The sequence below is a fragment of the Eumetopias jubatus genome, unplaced genomic scaffold, assembly GCF_037043125.1.
Source record: "Eumetopias jubatus isolate StellerSeaLion01/CBP00866 unplaced genomic scaffold, mEumJub1_p1.0 scaffold_5, whole genome shotgun sequence".
Taxonomy (NCBI): domain Eukaryota; kingdom Metazoa; phylum Chordata; class Mammalia; order Carnivora; family Otariidae; genus Eumetopias; species Eumetopias jubatus.
The window spans coordinates 88,246,619-88,266,269 of record NW_028274811.1 but is presented as its reverse complement, the minus strand read 5'-3'; the positions used below and the strand labels follow the sequence as shown (position 1 = coordinate 88,266,269).

At 41.4% G+C, this 19,651-nt stretch overlaps 2 protein-coding genes across 2 annotated transcripts in view; one reads left to right on the top strand and one right to left on the bottom strand.

Moving 5' to 3' along the window:
* Positions 1-6,087, top strand: part of REEP5 (receptor accessory protein 5) — a 42,722-nt gene extending 36,635 nt beyond the window's left edge. Inside the window, exon 5 of the mRNA XM_028102693.2 lies at positions 3,628-6,087. Coding sequence (XP_027958494.1) covers positions 3,628-3,677 — 50 coding nt within the window. The 3' untranslated portion in view covers positions 3,678-6,087. The remainder of the gene's footprint in view (positions 1-3,627) is intronic.
* Positions 6,088-12,520: 6,433 nt separating this feature from the next.
* Positions 12,521-19,651, bottom strand: SRP19 (signal recognition particle 19). The gene is made up of 5 exons (XM_028102791.2): positions 19,515-19,651; positions 18,822-18,897; positions 16,165-16,236; positions 15,948-16,059; positions 12,521-13,541 (listed from the first exon to the last, which is right to left on the bottom strand). Exons 1-5 carry the CDS (start codon positions 19,553-19,555, stop codon positions 13,408-13,410), a joined length of 435 nt encoding a protein of 144 aa, XP_027958592.1. The 5' UTR covers positions 19,556-19,651; the 3' UTR covers positions 12,521-13,407.

Here is a 19,651-nt window from a genome sequence, read left to right as displayed (position 1 = left end):
TTCTTCTTCTTAAAGTAGAATGAACAACATATGTTTGAAAATTGGGGGAATGGTCCAGTAGAGAGCAAAAAACTGATGTGAATGAGGGGAGAACTACTGGAGCTCTGTCCTTGCTTAGACCAGAGGAGCTGGGATTTAGAGTCCAAATAGGATTGGTCACAGGGGCACAACAGTTTATGGTTTATTTTTTTATATAAATTTTAGTTAACATAGTTAACATACAGTGCAGTATTGGTTTCTGGGTAGAATTCAGTGATTCATCGCTTACGGAGAACACCCAGTGCCTGTCACAATAAATGCCCATCCCCCCCCCCGCCCACCTTCCCCCAGCAACCCTGTTTGTTCTCCGTCCTTAAGAACCTCTTGTGGTTTGTTTCCCTCACTCCCTTTTTTCCTTTCCCCCTTCCCATATGTTCATCTGTTTTCTTTCTTAAATTCGACATATGAGTGAGATCATATGGTGTTTGTTTGTCTCTGACTTATTTCACTTAGCATAATTCATTCCAGCTCCATCCATGTATTGCAAATGGCAAGATTTCATTATTTTTGATAGCTGAGTAATAGTCCATAATGTATACACACACACATCTTCGTCCATTCATCTGTTGTTGGACATTTGGGCTCTCTCCATAGTTTGGCTGTTGTGGACACTGCTGCTGTAAACATCGGGGTGCACGTACCCCTTCAAAACTGTGTTTTGGGATCCTAGTAGTGCAATTGCTGGATCGCTCTATTGTTAACTTTTTGAGGACCCTCCATACGGCTCTCCAGATGGCTGCACTAGTTTGCCTTCCCAGGGGCACAAGGGTTTCTAACACGAGTAGAGATGCCAGTAGGTGAGTTTATGTGATGGCAGGAGCTTACAGAAGTCACTCCCTGATTGCTCCACATTTCTCAGTAAAGTAGCAAGAAAGGTCAGCGAGAGAGGATGGGGAAGGAGGGGACAGAAAGAGATGGTATGAAATCCTGGCCTAGGACTGGGGTCAGGTAACAGCCGTTCCGTTTCTGTGGGCCACCAGCTCTGTCTTGCAGCTACTCACCTCTGCACGGGAGTGTGAAAGCTGCCAGACAAGTCACAAGTGAGCAGACTGGCCGGGGCGGTGGGAGAGTGGCCGGGCTGGGCCAGGTCACTCCTGGCTGCCAGGAGTCAGAGGCTCACTGCGGATTTGTGTGCAGGAATTTAAAGTGAGGCCGGTTCATCTAGATGTTCCTTCAGCCCCACTCAGCGGCACAGGTGCAGTTGCACAACATGTGGAGCGCCGTGTCGAGATCTAGGAAGTGAGAGTGGGACTAGGGAGTGGGTAGTGTCTGACAATTGAACTTAAACAGGCCGAGGACGGGATGGAGGACACAAAGGGGGTGAGGAACAGTGGAGAAGAGGTGGTAGGACCAATGGATTATAAAAGCAGGTGGTGGGGGAGAACTCTGAATCAGGATACCAGAGGGCGTGAGCTGCAAAGGTAGGAGGTGGTGGTGGACATTGGGATGCTTGACACTGAGATTGTAGAGGGACTGTGGTTACTGGTAGTGATAAGGATCATGGAGTGAGTGGCTGGGGTAGGGAGAGAGGCTGGGGTCTCTAGGACGGAATGTAAAGGTTATTGGAGGGGGGAGCCGAGAGGCCAAGATATTGGAAGAATACAGAAATCACCAATAATTAAAATAGGAGGCGTGTGAGAGAGTGATATTAACTTTGGAGCTAAAATCTTCCAAGAAATGAGGCAGCAGAGCCCAAGGGTCAGTGGTGATTGGGAAAAGAAAGGCTGGTGGCAGATATGATCTGATGACATGAGGTTCTGAACATGGTGATGAAGAACAGGGACTGCTTACCAAATCCTCCAGAACCACTTGTACCAGGGTTAAGGAAGAAAGGAAAAAAAAAAAAAAACAGCCACCACCACGGGTGGGGTAACTGGGTTATGGGCATTATTAGGAGGGCACTTGATGAAATGAGCACTGGGTGTTGTAGGCAACTGATGAATCTCTAAATGCTACCTCTGAAACGAACAATACGCTGTATGTTAACTTAAATTGCATTAAAAAAAACAACAAACCAGCCACCACTTGAGAAAAGCAGTGTCCTCAGGGGACAGTCAGATTTCTGTAAAAGTAAGAAGGTAAAAGAAACATTCAGAGAGATGGATAGCTATAGAGGGGATTTTGCTGATGATTCATTGGGTCTTAAGTGCCAGAGGGCCCAGGGAGGGTTTTAGGGGTTGGAGAAAAGTGGCAAGGAGCATAGAATTACTGCTTTGAGAGCTCTATATTAATTAGAAAGTGAGAGATGAGAATTGACCTGACCACGGGGCCAGTCAGACCCCCAACACAGCTCTCCAGCAGCACAGGTATGTTCTTGCTGTTTTCCCTCACACACCTTGCGCTCCGCTGGACTCCTGGGTGCACCGCTCCAGTCTACTTGCATTCATTTTCCTACAATTTTAAGTGTTTTCTGACCTGTAGCCTTCATGTCCTCCCACTTGGGGATTGCCAGTTTCTTTTTAAGAAATTTCCTTTCTGAAAAGAAAAAAAAAAACAAGAAATTTCCTTTCTATTCCTTCCCTCAACCTAACCAGCAACCTCTGGTGACGTCACTTCTGTCTAGTTCACTCACATTTCTTAGTCCCTTGGTTCTCTTCGATCTCAATACTCTAAAATCCAGTTTTACTTTGATAGGATCCATTCCTAAACAGGAGTGTAAGAATGAAAATAAATTAGGACAGACTTACATGGTGACACATTCTAGACTTTTCTCAGAGCTTCTGGATTCTCTAGCAAGTAAATTTTTACAATGGGCTAGTTAAGAGAGAGGCTGCAATTTCTTAACTCTGTTCAGCGACTTTAATTAAGTGAAGTGAGAACAGCCCTCAGGCAGTTGGTGAACAAGCTAGGACTGGCATTGCTGGACTCCAGGCCCGTCAAAGACAGGTGCCATTTATGGATTCTCCAGGAGGCCCTGGAGGCTTCCAGAACACCCCTGCCCCCCCATCGTACACACCACACTAGTTCTTACAGCTTGTTCCAAGTCACATGGTAATTAGGAAGAGGAAAGTTTAGTTTCCCACAGATGTAAGAATATTTTCTTGATGAATGTAGCATCTTGACACCAACATACAGCAAACTCTTGCCATCATGGGGGAAATGGCGGCACAGTGAAGAGAATATAAATGTGTATAAATAGTCCATTGTTTCTGGGTTGTGGGAATGAGAACTTTCTCTGATTTTTTGTCACCCTGGGATAGACGACCTAGTTGTCATCAGATTGAGACATAGATTATACAGGTGAGCACCCAGACGCAAACGAGAATTTCTCGACTGTACAGAGAGACACTGGACGTGTCAGGAATCTCTGCTGCTTGTGCCCCTTGGGGGTGGGGGTGGGGAACAGATGGCTTAGATGACACTGCTACTGTAAGGGGGCTAGGCCAGCTGACTTTGAAGAACTTTGCTGGAGTACTCCAGATTTGGGCTCTGAAGAGGTGTCTTCATCTCCTGGAAACTCTTAGCCCAGCCGCAAGCCTCAGTGCTCTTGTCTGAACAGGAGTCATCCAAGTTGCTGTCTAGTCACTACATTAGGCACAGAGCCTGTATTGCAAGTTGCCTTGACACAATATTCTTTCCTCTTCACAGCCAAGAAAGCAGCAGTGAATTTACTCGGTGAAGAAAAGAAGAGCACCTAAACCACTGACTGGATGAAACCTTTCTGCCCTCACTGTACCTTCCTATTAGCGCTTGGTATTATATTAGGGACTGTGGTATAATCATTTTAATAATGTTGCCTTGGAAACACTTTTGATATATTAAAAAGAGGAATGTGTTGGTTTTTTTGTTTTGTTTTGTTTTGCTTACTTTTATTGTCTATATATACAGGGAGCACTTAAATTTAATGCAATGGGCAGTGTCCAAATTTTTGGAAAATATATTTTGCCTCTGGGTGGGAAAAGATAATGTTACCATCCTGCAGGAAATGCAAACTTGAAATTATATATCCCATAGGCTTTGTACTTCAGCAGGCTCTCTCTGCATGCATTTTCTCTGTACTTACATTTTAAGATAATCTTTAAGGTTCTACTTCATGTAATGTACAATTTTGTATTAAATGTTTTTAAGATATTTGTGCATACATATATGTAGGGAAATGTTACTGACTGTGACATGTATAATGCTCATAGGGAGCACCTGCCAAAAGCTAAAGGTTTCAGTGTGCTGGTGTGATCTGTTAAGTAAGGCTTCAGAAAATTAATGCTGATATTTCCAATGAATAGTTAAGTGATCAGTGAGGTTGAATGGGGGCTGGCCTGGTTGTTCTAACACTGCAGCAGCTGAATACCAGAATAGCTCTGTTGTTCTAACACTGCAGCAGCTGAATACCAGAATAGCTCTGTAAAGCAGTCACTTTAGTGATAAATGGGGAAAGGTACCCACACACCAGTAATACACAGCTCCCAAATCCCTGTAGAACCAGTACTCTTGTCTTGTGGCCTTTTAAAAAATTGTTTATAAGCTTTAGATTTGTCTGTTTTTAAGATGCTATAATGGAAACCATCCCTGGTTTCTCCGTCAGAGCTGAGTAACATGTTGGTTTAGTCTTGTTTTTTTACCTAGTCTTTTTTTTTTTTTTAACCAGTTTAAGGAATCTCTAGACTTGCCCACCTTTGATTACATGTATGTTCTCATTTGTATCATTAGCAGTTACATGCTAATGATGACACCAGGCTCTAAGAGCAATTCTAGGAGAATGAAGGATGATACAACCTATTATCTGGTTGGCAGTGAAATCAAACTGCCTTCACCTTCTTTCTCTGGTGTTTAATGTCAAACACAAGAGGCCTCCCCAGTTTACAAGTCAGAATCATTTGTGGTCCATTTAAATGCCTTCATCTTTATATTTCATTTTGATAAACTGCAGATAACTACATAGTTTAAGTACAGAACAAAAAGTTAAAATTAAGGTTTCCAGCTTGATTAGGCTGCTTTAAAAGGAAGCTCGACAACTCGTCTGAACGAGAAAACCCGAGCTTCACACCAACCATACTGCTAGGATCCTTCCGAATTAGATTACACTGACTAAAACAAAACTGAGTGTAACAAAATGAAAACAAGTTTAAATATCCGGCCTGTAAAATACCTCTTAAGGGAGAAAGAGAGGATTAGTGTCTTTTGGATAACAGTTAAGACCATAATGAAATCTCATGATGTAAAAAATATCAAAGATATCCAGAATTAGGGACACTATCACCTAAATATTATAATATAGATTAGGGTATTTATTTTTTCCTGGTGAAACCGTGGTAATCATAAGGCATTTTATTAAACTTCAAGAAAAGAAAAACTTCTAGAAAACAAGCAATTAATGGTTATTGGGAGTAAAATCAAGCCTTAGATTTAAAAAAAAAAAAAGTACCTCTAGGAGTATTTAAATCTGTTTCCCCATAGTAAATTACACTTTTCTTGGTGGCAGAAGAATGAAAATCAGCAACTTCTATCATACAGAATATATAAAATCAGATTGTTAGTATACAGAATATATAACTTTCAGTATACAAAATATCAGGCAAGATGGGGAAACATAAATGCTACTATTGCTCATAACTACTTACAGGCTGATATCAGTTTAAAAACTACAATAGTAAGAAAATATATTCTGAATGCAAATTTTTTGTCCTTTTAGCTTTTTCCTGTAGTGCATTCTGTAAGAAATATAAGTTACTATTTTGGCAGTCAAAGTGTACATGTTAATGACAGGAGAAGTTAATGAGTGAGTTGAGCAATTCTGTCTCAGTTTAGATTTCCCAAAGAACATATTGCCATGGCTAGAGTATTTGGAAAACTAATTGAGCCAGTATCTAGCTAGAAGACAAGCATTTATTTGCATATGAATGGTGATTTAGGGGTAAGTAAAGTCAAAGAATCTCCACAATTCTCTCCCTACTTGAAAGCTTTCAGACCAATAGTTACTGCTACTCTGAGAGGCTTCTATCCATAGCCTGAAGAGAATGAGCATAGCTCTTAAATAGGTCACCGCCCGTCCTGAAGATGTGATATATTACATGGAAATGGATGTAAATAAAATTCTGTTATCCCATTAAACTGTTGTTTCATTTTATTTTGGGGGCTTTAAACAAATCTAGAATCATTTAAGTGAAGTCTGAAGTAAATCCAGATAAATGAACCTGAAACACTACTTTTTATAGCCCCATTCCTCACCTGGCCTGAGGCTTTCCCCTGGTGACCACGACCTGTCAGAGGAAGACCCCCGAAGGAGAACATACCAGTGGTGAAAAGTTTCTAGCAATAATTAGGTTTAAAGGAAACCTCAACTGCTTTCTACCGCCTATCATGTTACACAGTCTCAGAGAATTTGGTTGCCTCTAAGTATATTTTGACACAGTAAACACTTGTATGTGCCTCCAAATTACTCCGTACTTTAAAGAGACCAAGGAAGAACTTGAGAATCTTATTAAAAATAATCTGCTTCTGGAGGGTGTGTTTTGGTCAGCTGTGTCTTCTACATCTGCTTTTACATGTCTGTCTACCTAGAATCATGGTGTCTGGAGTAAGAGTTCACATCCTTAGCCATCAGATACTAAGTTCTATGTAGTGCAGTAGGAAAGTAAATATATTTGAGAATGACCTTAAACGTTTTTCTGGCTCTTTACTACAATATTGGCTTATAAAATCTATAACATAAACATAGAGGATTAAGAGCAATAAGGAGATTCTTTGGTTAGATCACTGGTTTTCAAACTTAAGTGTGTATTGGATTTTCTCTTGGGGGGAGGGGACTGTTAAAACAGATTGCTAGTCTCATCCCCCAGAGTGTCTGATTCAACAGGTCTGGGGTGGGACTGAAAAATCTGCATTTCCAGTAAATTCCTGGGTGATGCTGATGGTCCAGGAACCACACTTTGAGGTAAAACCACTGGGTTAGGTAAATGCTATCTTTACACTTAGTATACAAGTGGATTTTAGATCTGGCTGCATATTACAATTACCTGAGAAGCTTTCCCAAAAATGCTGGTATCTGCCTCCACTACCAGAAATTCTGACAATCTACTGTGATACCCAGGCACCAGTATGCTTTTAAAACTCTAGGGTGATTCTGGGGCGCCTGCGTGGCTCAGTCAGTTAAGCGGCTGCCTTCGGCTCAGGTCATGATCCCAGGGTCCTGGGATCGAGCCCCGCATCGGGCTCCCTGCTCAGCGGGAAGCCTGCTTCTCCCTCTCCCTCTGCCGTTTGTGTTCCCTCTCTCGCTGTCAGATAAATAAATAAAATCTTAAAAAACAACTCTAGGGTGATTCTAATATGTATCTAGGGTTGAGAAAATAGAAACTACTAGTGAGGTCAAGAATCCCAAAGTCTGGAGAGAGTTTGTCTTAGCTCATTAGTTCACCAGGGGTGCGTTCCCTAATGCCGCAGTAACACCTTGCCACAAATGTAGTGGCTCAAACAGTATAAATTGAGTAGCTTACAGTTCTGGAGATAGACATCCCAAATGGGTGTGCAGGGCTGCATTCCTCCCGGAGACCGTAGGGGAGAATCCTTTTCCTTACTTCTTTCAGCTGGAAGCCGCTTGCATTCATTGGTCTGTGGCCCTTTAGTCCTCCAACTTCGCTTCCCTTTCAGAGGTTCCTTTTGATGACATTGGGTCCACCTGGATAATCCAGGCTACTCTCTCCAGCTGAAGATACTTAATCACATCTGCAAGGCCTTTTGCCATGTAAGGTAATATTCACAAGGGTTTTTTTTGGGCGGGGGGCACATTATTATGTTACCACACCTCATCTCTTTGGTATAGAAATTTCGTTATAAAGTCACCCCCAATATCAAAATAACTGCAAAGAGCAATCTTAATGTTGGGAGGGAACTAAAAAGAAGGAATGGTGAAAAAATACCTTATCTTCTTCCAAATGAAAGACCGGCAGTTTGTCCTTCAGAGATAATAAGATCTTTAGAGTGGAGAGGACACAGGTGGAGTTGAGGGAGGGAAGTTGTATTAAAAACAGGACTGAGGGGCACCTGCGTGGCTCAGTCCGTTAAGCGTCTGTCTGCCTTCAGCTCAGGTCGTGATTCCAGGGTCCTGGGATCGAGTTGCCCATCGGGCTCCTTGCTCAGCGGAGAGCCTGCTTCTCCCTCTCTCTTTCCTCCCATGTGCTCTCTCACTATCTCTGTCTCTCTCTCTCAAATAAAGTCTTTAAAAATAAAAAAGCAAAACAGGATTGAGTGACTCAACGCTGAGACCCATTTCTCTCACGCCACCTTCCCCCCTGGGCTCCTAGACCTTTATCCTCCTGGAATCTTGTTGAACTCCTCTCTAGGGAACAGATCAGCCTAAAACATTTCTGATCTTGGAAATCTCCCCTAAAAGGATATTTGAGCCAGATATCCCTTTAGTGAAACAGTCTGCAAGCCCTTCTTAAGTGCCTAGAACTTCCAATCAACTTTTATGGGTTTTTTTACTCTTAAAAAGCCATCAATCTAAGGAAAGCCACGTAACATATCAGGGATCAAAATAAAAACAAACCAAAAAGGAAATTGGAAGCAAAAAATATATAAACCATATCCCCTGAGAAATAAGAATGACACTTATGAATTAAGAACAGAATGCAGGGTGCCTGGGTGGCTCAGTCGGTTGAGCGTCTCTTGGTTTTGACTCAGGTCATGATCTCAGGGTTGTGGGATTGAGCCCCGTGTTGGCTCTGTGCTCGGTGTGTGGAGTCGGCTTGAGAGATTCTCTCTGTCTCCCTCCACCTCGGCTTCCCCCCCAGCTCGTGTTCTTTCTCAAATACATAAATAAAAATCTTAAAAAAAAAAAAAGAATGGTAGGAAAAGGAAATATTCAGATGACAAGAGAGCTTGGAGAAGTTGAAAATACAAGAAAAATGAAAAGTTCAACAGAGGGGTTGGAAGACAGAGCTAAGGAATTCGAAATAGAACATAAAGGCAAAGAAACAGAAATAAGAGGAAAAGAAGATGAGAAAACTTGAGAACCAGTCCAGCACATCCAATATCCAAATAAGGAGTTCCAAGGTCAGAAAGGGTAGAAAAACCATCGATGAAATTTTCAAGAAAATTCCCAGAACCGAAGAACACAAGTTTCCAAATTGAAAGGGCCCATTAGGTACCCAGCACAACAGACAAAAAAGGGCCCACACAGAGCACACTATTGTGATATTTTAGAATTCTGAGATGTGGTGAGTTTCAACAAGAAAATTGTGGGTGACAAAGGATCATGAACTGGGGCTCCTGGGTGGCTCAGTCGGTTAAGCGTCTGCCTTCGGCTCAGGTCATGATCCCGGGGTCCTGGGACTAAGCCCCACACAGGGCTCCCTGCTCAGCGGGGAATCTGCTTCTCCTTCTGCCCTTCCTCCCCCGCTTGTGCTCTCATGCTGTCTCTCTCAAATAAACTAAAAAAACAAAAACAAAAAAACACATGAACTACCATGGCTTGGACTTCCCTGCAGCTATAACATTAGTCAGAGGACCATGTATACAGTGTAGCTGTGCACGAGGCCTAAAGGGTTATAAGTAGAGAAGGTAAAAGGCTCCAGAAGAGACTTCTTTAAAAAGATGACATTAAACTATCTGATGTGAACAAACTTACTTATGTACTTACATACATACTTACTTAGCTCCATGCCCAGCACAGAGCCCAACACGGGGCTTGAACTCAAGACCCTGAAATCAAGACCTGCACTGAAATCAAGAGTCAGATGCCCAATGGACTGAGCCACCCAGGCACCCTTGAACAAACTTATTTTATTTTTTTAAAGATTTTATTTATTTATTTGAGAGAGGATGAGAGATAGAGAGCACGAGAGGGAAGAGGGTCAGAGGGAGAAGCAGACTCCCCGCTGAGCAGGGAGCCCGACGTGGGACTCGATCCCGGGACTCCAGGATCATGACCCGAGCCGAAGGCAGTCGCTCAACCAACTGAGCCACCCAGGCGCCCTGAACAAACTTCTTTTAAAGATTTATTTTAGAGAGAGGGCACAAGAGGGAGGGGCAGAGGGAGAGTGAGATCTCAAGCAGACTCCATGCTGAGTGCACAGCCTGACTCTGGGCTTGATCCCACAACCCTGAGATCATGACCTGAGCTGAGATCAAGAGTGAGATGCTTAACCGACTGCACTACCCAGATGCCCCAAAACAAACTTTTTGAAAGGACATTTTGACAACTGATAATTTGTGGTTGAGTTAGTGATATTCAAAACCCTAAGCAAATAAAAAAAAATTAGCTCTGAGAAACACACAAATCCAGAAAACAAAAATAACAATAACATAATTCAGTGTTTCTCACTTTAATATGCGTAAGAATACCTTGGGGATCTTTTACATTCTGGGCTGGGCCAGAGTTTCTGCATTTTTCAGAAGCTCCCAGGGGAGACCAGTGCTGCTAGACCCCTGACCACACTTTTGGGTAGCAAAATACATGGTTCAGCTATGAATGAAATATAGGATAGTAAACTATGAATAGTGATTAAAATCAAGAAATATATTGGTAGGAGGGAGGATGGGAAGCATATGTTGGGGGTAAAGGAAGGAAAACTAAATCGTCCTCTTCTAGAGATTAAAATTAATGCTTAAAACTGAAACTGTTGGGAGCCTGGGTGGCTCAGTTGGTTAAGCGACTGCCTTCGACTCAGGTCATGATCCTGGAGTCCCAGGATCGAGTCCCACATCGGGCTCCCTGCTCAGTGGGGAGTCTGCTTCTCCCTCTGGCCCTCTTCCCTCTCGTGCTCTCTCTCTCTCATTCTCTCTCTCAAATAAATAAATAAAATCTTTAAAAAAATAAAAAATAAAAAAACAAAAACCAACAAAAAAAAGGTTTAAAAAAACTGAAACTATTAAAACTAGCTAGCTCTTTAAATTATATGTAACACTGATAATAATAAAGTCCTTAAAAAGGGGGCAAAGGATGTAAACAGCAATCACTGAAATAAATACAAATTGCACTTCAACATATGAATAAGTGCTCAGTCTTGCTCACTAGAAAAGATTCTATTTTCTACTTGATTGACAAAGAAAGGTTCAGTTATGCACTGATTGCAACAATGTGAAGAAACAGCAATACAATGTTACAGCAAGAGTTCTGAAACCTTTTCTGACAATCTTTATTGCCCCATAACCAAAGTAATTTTAGACTCTGGTCATCTTTCTGTGACAAATTATTTAAGTTGACTGCCCCAATATCCAGTGTCAACTTTTGTCTTTGGCTGACTCTATTCTCATTACTGAGAAAGCTATATAGTCACTTTCCTAGCCTCTCATGTAGCTGAAAATGGACATGAGCCACAGTACTCGACAAGGAGACTTAAATGAAAGTTGGCTGGGAGGGATTTTGAGAAATCTTGAGCTTTCCTTTTTTTTCTTTTAAAGATTTTATTTACTTGACAGAGAGAGACACAGCGACAGAGGGAACACAAGCAGGGGGAGTGGGAGAGAAGCAGGCTTCCCGCGGAGCAAGAAGCCCGATGTGGGGCTCTATCCCAGGACCCTGGGATCATGACCCAAGCCAAAGGCAGACACTTAACGACTGAGCCACCCAGGCGCCCCTTGAGCTTTCAAGTGGGGACAGAAGTGGCTGGCACAGCTATCTCTTCATTCTACCCTGAACTCTGATGTGACATTCGACGTTCTATCAGCCCTTTTATAAGCTTCAGACAATCCCAGAGGTGTTAGAAACCATGGATAGTGGAATGGAAAGATAAAAAAGAGTGTCACTGAGAAGCTGAACTAACACCTGTAATAACTTTTGGACTTCATGTTAAAGGAAAAAAATTATTCCTGATTAAGTTCCTCATTGTTTTGTTACACACATTCCTAACCGATACATTTTCCCAGAGGGTTGCTCTGAATCTTGTTTTGCATATGCTGCCCCAATATTTACTTATAAGTCAAATATATAAACTGTTATACCATTATGTTCACTCTAGGACATGTTAACAGAAATTATGAGAGAAAAAAGTGAAGATTCTAATACTTCTTTCTGCACATCCATGGATCATCTTCATACAGCTTCGGTGTTTTAAGTCCACTTAAAGCTCTGAAATGCTGGGTTCACTTATTTTGTAATCAAGTGGAATTTATCTCAAGTAATAAAAACTTAAAGAAAATGGGATTTACTAGAAGGATATAAAGCACAGTTGATAGAATTCACAGAAGAGCCAAACCAGGCCACAAGAACAGGACTTGGATAACTCAAATTTGCAGACCATTGTATGTCTTAGCTCCCAGCATCTTTACGTCTGTGCTTCTGTTCCAGATTTGTCCCGAGAAATAAACCATTGGCCTGGCTTGGGTCAACACTGTGGTCAAGAGGCAGTCCTATAATAATCCTTCCAGAAGCATATGGAGTCAGAGAAGGCAGTTCCCCAAATGATGCTCAGTAGACAAAAATAAATGGCTGGATAGGGATTCTCTTAAATCTTACACAAAATTACCACTTTCAGAAACAGTGCTTTGGAATAAAGTCAGAATCTTCAATCCAATTTAGTTTCTTGAAAAAAAGTACATCTCAAGGTGTCAAAGCATGGGTTATTTTATTTATTTTTTAAGCTTTTATTTATTTATTTGACAGAGAGAGAGCACAAGTAGAGTGGCAGGCAGAGAGAGAGGGAGAAGCAGGCTTCCTGCTGAGCAGGGAGCCCGACGCGGGGCCCGATCCCAGGACCCTGGGATCATGACCCGAGCCAAAGGCAGACGCTCAAACGACTGAGCCACCCAGGTGCCCCAAGCATGGGTAATTTTAGAACTCCAATTAAAATAATGCTCTTAAGCCTACAAAATAAGCAAATCTAAAGCTTAACGTCCAGGACTTTCCATACATCAAAAAACTAGTAATTGAACAATTACAATAATTGATTAAAATAATATGATCAATAGAGTCCAAGAGGATTTAACTATTTTCTTCTAGTTTTAAGCTCACACTAAGCTTCCACTACCCATTTTATTCACTTAATCTCCTCTGCTAGCATTACTTAGTTCATAAGAAAAGGAGCAAAAGCCACAAAAGTCAAATTTTATTTAACTTAAATGCTGAAGAAAATGTGTATTTCAAATCTTTAATTAAACTCATTTATCTGAAACATATTTACACACAGGACAGATAGAGGATTTCAAGTAACTTATGGTAGAGTCCACTGTCCATTTAAAAATATCCTTCTTTCTTCCACAAAAACTCTGTGTTGAAAGGCAAAAAAATTTTCTTTTATACTACATAAAAGCTAGATGCAAACTTCTGATGTATATTTACTTCACTGTCAACTCTGATGCTGAAAATGGGAGGCAGAGATGTCCATAGTTCGGTTAAATGATGCAAATAATAAGCTTCCGTTTCTCCGAGATATAAATTAGAAGCCTTCATTCTCTATCACAGTAGTACCAGACTTGATTGACTCTCACATCCGGTCACTTCTTCTTCTTTCCTTTCCCTTTTTTACTTCCTTCTCCTTGCTGAAGACTTTGGTCACCACCTCCTGTTTTTTGTGTCCTTGTTTTTAGTTTGGGTATCATTTCTGCTACATACAACATTACTGACTTACCTAGGAACAAGAAGTTAGGCTTAGTGTATAATCTAAGGAATAAGACAGACAAGCTCATTAACTTGAAAATCACATCAGGAAAATGACAAGGATTTAAAAAAAAAAAAAACCCCAAAAAAACACTACGAAGACATGACTTACTCAAGTAGGCGCTTTCCTGGAGAAAATGTGCTAAGAACAATACTCAAATATTTAACTGAACAAAATCAAAACTTAAAACACTTTAATTGAAACATAAATTTTGGTCCTGGTTCTGTAATTGACCTGAAGATCAAAGGAGAGTAAGTCTAAATACAACAATCTGGAAACAGAGTCAGGATATCATTGTATCTTAAGCTAAAGAAACACAGGGCCGCTCAATCTCATAACAAAAAACCAATGTTATCAAGCTACAAAAGATGTTACTCATATGCCCAGATGATTTAATGTGTACAGGTACCCTGCTCTGTGCACTAACTACCGCCTCCAGATCTAGTAGCTACTTTCAACACACGGAGCCCCTCAGTTTTTGCCTTTTTACTTTCTTACTTTTTTCTTATTGGAAACTGGGAGCAACATTTTTTTTTTTAAGATTTTATTTATTTATTTGACAGAGAGAGACACAGTGAGAGAGGGAACACAAGCAGGGGCAGTGGGAGAGGGAGAAGCAGGCTTCCCGCGGAGCAAGGAGCCTGATGTGGGACTTGATCCCAGGGCCCTGGGATCATGATCTGAGCCGAAGGCAGATGCTTAACGACTGAGCCACCCAGGCGCCTGGGAGCAACATTTTTCAACTGTAATTTTTACTTAGTTTATTTACTGGTCAAGTTAAAAGTTTTTTGTCTCTTGATTTTTTTTTGTCTTTTGTCTTTTTTTTTTGAGATTTTATTTATTTATTTGAGATAGAGAGTGAGAGAGCGAGAGTGAGCACAAGTGGGGGAGAGGGGCAGAGGGAGAGAGAGAAGCAGACTCCCCCCTAACCAGGAAGCCTGAGACAGGGATCGATCCCAGGATCCTAGGATCATGACCTGAGCTAAAGGAAGATGCTTAACCAACTGAGCCATCCAGGTTCCAAGTCTTTTGACTTTTAAGAAATAGTAAAGGAAGATGTCCAAGAGAAGAAATACACTGTAACATACTACCTGTTACTCCAGAGTCAAAATCTTGTTTCTAGAAATATCTACCAATCTGGACAGGTTTTAGCATAGAAAAACCAATCTAGGGATGCCTGGGTGGTTCAGTCAGTTAAGCGTCTGCCTTCGGCTCAGGTCATGATCCCAGGGTACTGGGATCGAGTCCCACACCAGGCTCCTTGCTCAGCTGGGAGCCTGCTTCTCCCTCTGCCTGCTGTTCCCCCTGCTTGTGCTCTCTCACTCTGACATAATGAATAAATAAAATCTTAAAAAAAAAAAAAGAAAAACCAATGTATTTTAATTTAGGGGACACTGGGTGGCTGTTGGTTGAGTGTCTGCCTTGGCTCAGGTCACGATCTCAGGGTCCTGGGAATGAGCCCCGCATTGGGCTCCCTGCTCAGCGGGAAGCCTGCTTCTCCCTCTGCCTGCCATTCCCCCTGCTTGTGCTCTCTCTCTCTTTCTGACAAATAAATAAATAAATACCATCTAGTTGCCAGCTTGAGATTATTGTGACAAGAGAAAAATAACAGTTCCATTTAAAAAATTATAGTTTTTAGAAATAAAGAATTTAGAAAAGAATCATGTGCAAAAAAAATGCATATTCCCCAAACCCAGAATTATTTTGCAATACTGATATTTGATTACTGTTGTTTTTTTAAGAAATAAAACACTAGAGATAATGTTAGTCTTCTCTGACCACCATTCCTGTGTCCCCACTCCCCACCCCCTGCTCATCATTAGGTTACCTACTATTTTAAGACTGGGATTTTCTTCAGTCCATCAAATAAAATTTACATATGTAATATCAATAAACAATATTACATATACATCAATAAACAGTAACATTTTGTATTTAAATGTACCAAAGTGGTACCACACTATGCATTTCTTTTGCTGTTTTCACTCAGTATGGCTTTTAGATTAATGATAGAAATTATTAACAGGCTTCAAAGGCCTCTAGGATCTGAAATGGCAATTAACATCTGACCACTCAATAATTCTCCACTCTTAACCTGAGAATAATGACAGACTTCCAGAGGTTTATAAGAAATTCACAAACAAATTTTTTGGAGAAGTGATTAGGTTGCATCACATTCTCAGAGGTCCCTAGCTTAAAAGACGTGAGAACCACTGTTTTCCTCTCTTCCTCAGCAGTAGTCCTTTCCTAAATTCATCTGCAGAATGCAAATTATCATTTTTACCTTTCAAAGGGGTCGGTTTTAGAATGTTTTTTGCAGAGTAAAGGAATACCCTGTTGCCAAACTTTATTTGTTCATTTTTTTAAAAAGCTTACGTGATGGGAACTGTACGAGACAGAGGCTGCCATCTTCCTGTTTGAGCTGGACCCGGACTCTGCCCCTGTACTGAACATCACGATTCCACTCTCTAGAGTACATTTTATTTTTCTAACACAAAAAACAAAAAAACACACACAAAAAAACAGGCTTTAAAAAGTTGTTACATCAATGAGATTGAGTAGGAAAAACAGTGAAGAAAGAACCACCTCTTACCTCAAGGAATACATTAAGTCCAACTGCTGAGCACACATCTTGAATCTCAGTAGCTGTAGGATTTTCAACAGCCTGAACAGTTAAAAACAAAAACACTAAACAGCTTACCTTCAGCGGATACTACTATATTGTTGTGTATATCATTTCAAATATGAGGATGACAACAGTTATCAAAACCTTAGATTTCCTTTGTCACTAGGTATGGTTGTTTCCCCTGTAATTTTTAAAAGTACAGGGAAAACACTGATTCATACTTATGTGTCCATCTCCCTTTCAAGAGAACATACACTTCACAAAGGCAGGGACTGTTCTGTTTATCTGTATATTCCCAAGTATCTGGAATGATGCTTGGAACATAGTAGGTGCTCAATGAATACTGACTAAACAACTATTATAGATACAACCACTTTAGAAAATTGTTTGGTAGTATCCACTAAAGCTAAACATATGCATTCTTTATGGCTCTGCAATTCCACTTCTACGTACATACCCAAGAACAATGCAAAAATATGTTTCCTATGGGGCACCTGGGTGGCTCAGTCGTTAAGTGTCTGCCTTCGGTTCAGGTCATGATCCCAGGGTCCTGGGATGGAGCCCTGCAACGGGCTCCTTGCTCGGCAGGAAGCCTGCTTCTCCCTCTCCCACTCCCCCTGCTTGTGTTCCCTCTCTCACTGTCTTTCTGTCAAATAAATAAATTAAAAAATCTTTAAAAAAAAATATGTTTCCTAGAAGAAAAACTCAAGAATGTTGACAAGTAATATATATAATAGCCTCAAACTAGGAACAACCCAATTATCCATAAACAGTAGGATGGACTGTGATATATTTATACAATTCAATACAACAGAGCAGTGGTTTTCAGCAAGGAAATTCTGCCCCATGACATTTAGCAATGTTAGGAGACATTTCTAATTGTCACAGGAGTCAGGTAAGGCACTGGTATCTCGTGGGTAGAGGCTAAAGATGCTGCTAAACAACCTAAAATGCACACACCAGCCCTGATAACAAAGAATTATCTGGCTCAAAATGTCAATGGTGCTGCTGTTCAGAAACCCTGCTACAGAGCAATGAGAATTAACAAACTACGCTAACAGATGTGAATAAATTAAAGCTTACAGTTCAGTGAAAAAAGACAGATACAAAAGTACATAGTGTATAATGCCTTTTAAATAAAGTTTAAAAACAAGCAAAAGTAATGTATTGCGTTGGAAGTCAGGATACGGTTATCCTTGTGTGTGAGTACGTGGTGGGGGAAGAAGTGACTGTGAGGAGACAAAGGAATCTTCCTGCCTGCTGATCGAGCTTTCTTTTTTAATTTGGTTGCTTGGTTACCCATGTGTACTCTTGTTTGTAAAAGTTAATCAAGATAGACACTTAAGACTTAAGTATATTTCTGTGTGTATGCTGTACACCAATAAAATTAGAAACAATTCAGTTATTCTCCAAGTTATGTGAGCTTGCTACCAGAGGCCTCTGTCACAGTGGTTTGATGTCAGGCATTTTCCTGAATGAGTGCTTTGGTCGTCTCTTTCACCCTGGGACGGCAGAGGAGACTTTCCTTTAGATATATTTAAACACCAAAATGGGAGACATTAAATAACACAAAAATAATGCACTGCTTTAGGCCAAGTTACCTTGAATCTGTTGTTAAGATTACAAAATATAAGTAACTCTTAAAAAACAGAATATGACATCAATTTTGAAAATAAAAAGCTATAGGGGCACCTGGGTGGCTCAGTTGTTAAGTGTCTGCCTTCGGCGCAGGTCATGATCCCAGGGTCCTGGGATCAAGCCCTGCATCGGGCTCCCTGCTCTGCGGGAAGCCTGCTTCTCCCTCTCCCACTCCCCCTGCTTGTGTTCCCTCTCTTGCTATGTCTCTGTCAAATAAATAAAATCTTAAAAATTAATAAATAAATAAAAAGCTACAAAGACCCTTCACTTGGCATTAGGCACTTTCCAAACAAGCCACCACGCCAACTGAGAACTTGAATTTTCCCAAACAGCACGAGGGAGAAATCATATTTTTTCAAACTATAACACCTACTTTTTAGAAGTATTAATTTTAAACTTTACCCCTCAAAAAAAAAAAAGATAATGGACATAAACTATAGAACTCAACACATCTAAATTCTCTGGAAGTCTTGGCACACCTGGGTGGTTCAGTCTGTTAATAATCAGACTTTTTTTTTTTTTTTTAAGATTTTATTTATTCATGAGAGACAGATTGAGAGAGAGAGGCAGAGGGAGAGGAAGAAGCAGGCTCCCTGCAGGGCAGGGAGCCCAATGCGGAACTCGATCCCAGGACCCTGGGATCATGACCCGAACCAAAGACAAATGCTCAACCGACTGAGCCACCCAGGCGCCCAAGAGTCGGACTCTCGATTTCAGCTCAGCTCAAGATCTCCGGGGTGGTGGGATGCAGCCGTTCAATGGGGAGTCGGCTTGGGATTCTCTCTCTCTCTCCCTCTCCCCCCATCTCTGCCCCGCTCTTACTCTCTCTCAAATACACAAATCTTAAAAAAAATAAATTCTCAAGTCTTGTTTAATTCCATTCTGGAGTTGAATTATATAATATCATATAATGCCATAGTTTCATTTCCTTTATTAAGGGCAAGACTGTCATAACCTTGGTTTAAAAAACAACAGGCAAACCCTACCTTACTTATGGGGATTCGCCTCCCCTCCGCGATGGTCTTCTTGTTATTTAAATAAGCAGGATAGATACAAATGAACCTGCCACAGAAGGAAGCACAGCTAGTATCACTAGAGCAGTATTGCCAAAATTTCATTCATTCTTTCATCATCAGGATCGCCAGCGCGCCTATTACTTGCTTAATATTTTTTTCTTTAAATTGCCTCCCTTGTACTTAACTTACTTAAAAAGCAAACTTTAGTTTACTACCCTAGATGGAAAACAACATCACTTACTAGAGAAGGTTTAAAACCAAACCAAAACAATGCCTTCACCGTTCATTTAGACATAGTGGGCTATCAAGTTCCTGTGGGTGGACCCTGCTCACAGAAACCCCGCCATCAGAAGTATCAGACTTGGAAAAACCCAAACGTGCCTTTCTGAACGTAACAATGAAAAGAACACATTTCTCACTTTGTGAGTCTGTTATTTAATGTCCCGTCCACGTAGCACCCAAAGTCCTTTGTCTCAGGTGCAGGCAGAGTGAGCTATCTAGAGTCGGAATTTCGGGGACACTACGGAAAGCCTGGCGCTGGCGGCCACCCGGAGGAACCAACACCTGGGAAGAGGCCCGGAGCCTGGGGCCGGAGCCAAGCTCCACCCTCCAGCCTTTCTCAGGGATGGGGAGGGCGGCGCAGCACCCCTTCTCAGGACCCACCTGTCCTGATCGGCCGGGGACCGAGCGGCGGCACAAGCCATCTTCACCCAGGCCCGCACAGAGCCCACCCAAGACCTCCCGGGGAACGACCAGCCGGAATTCGGTTCTGAGATTTCGCGGACGGCTCCGGCTTCCGG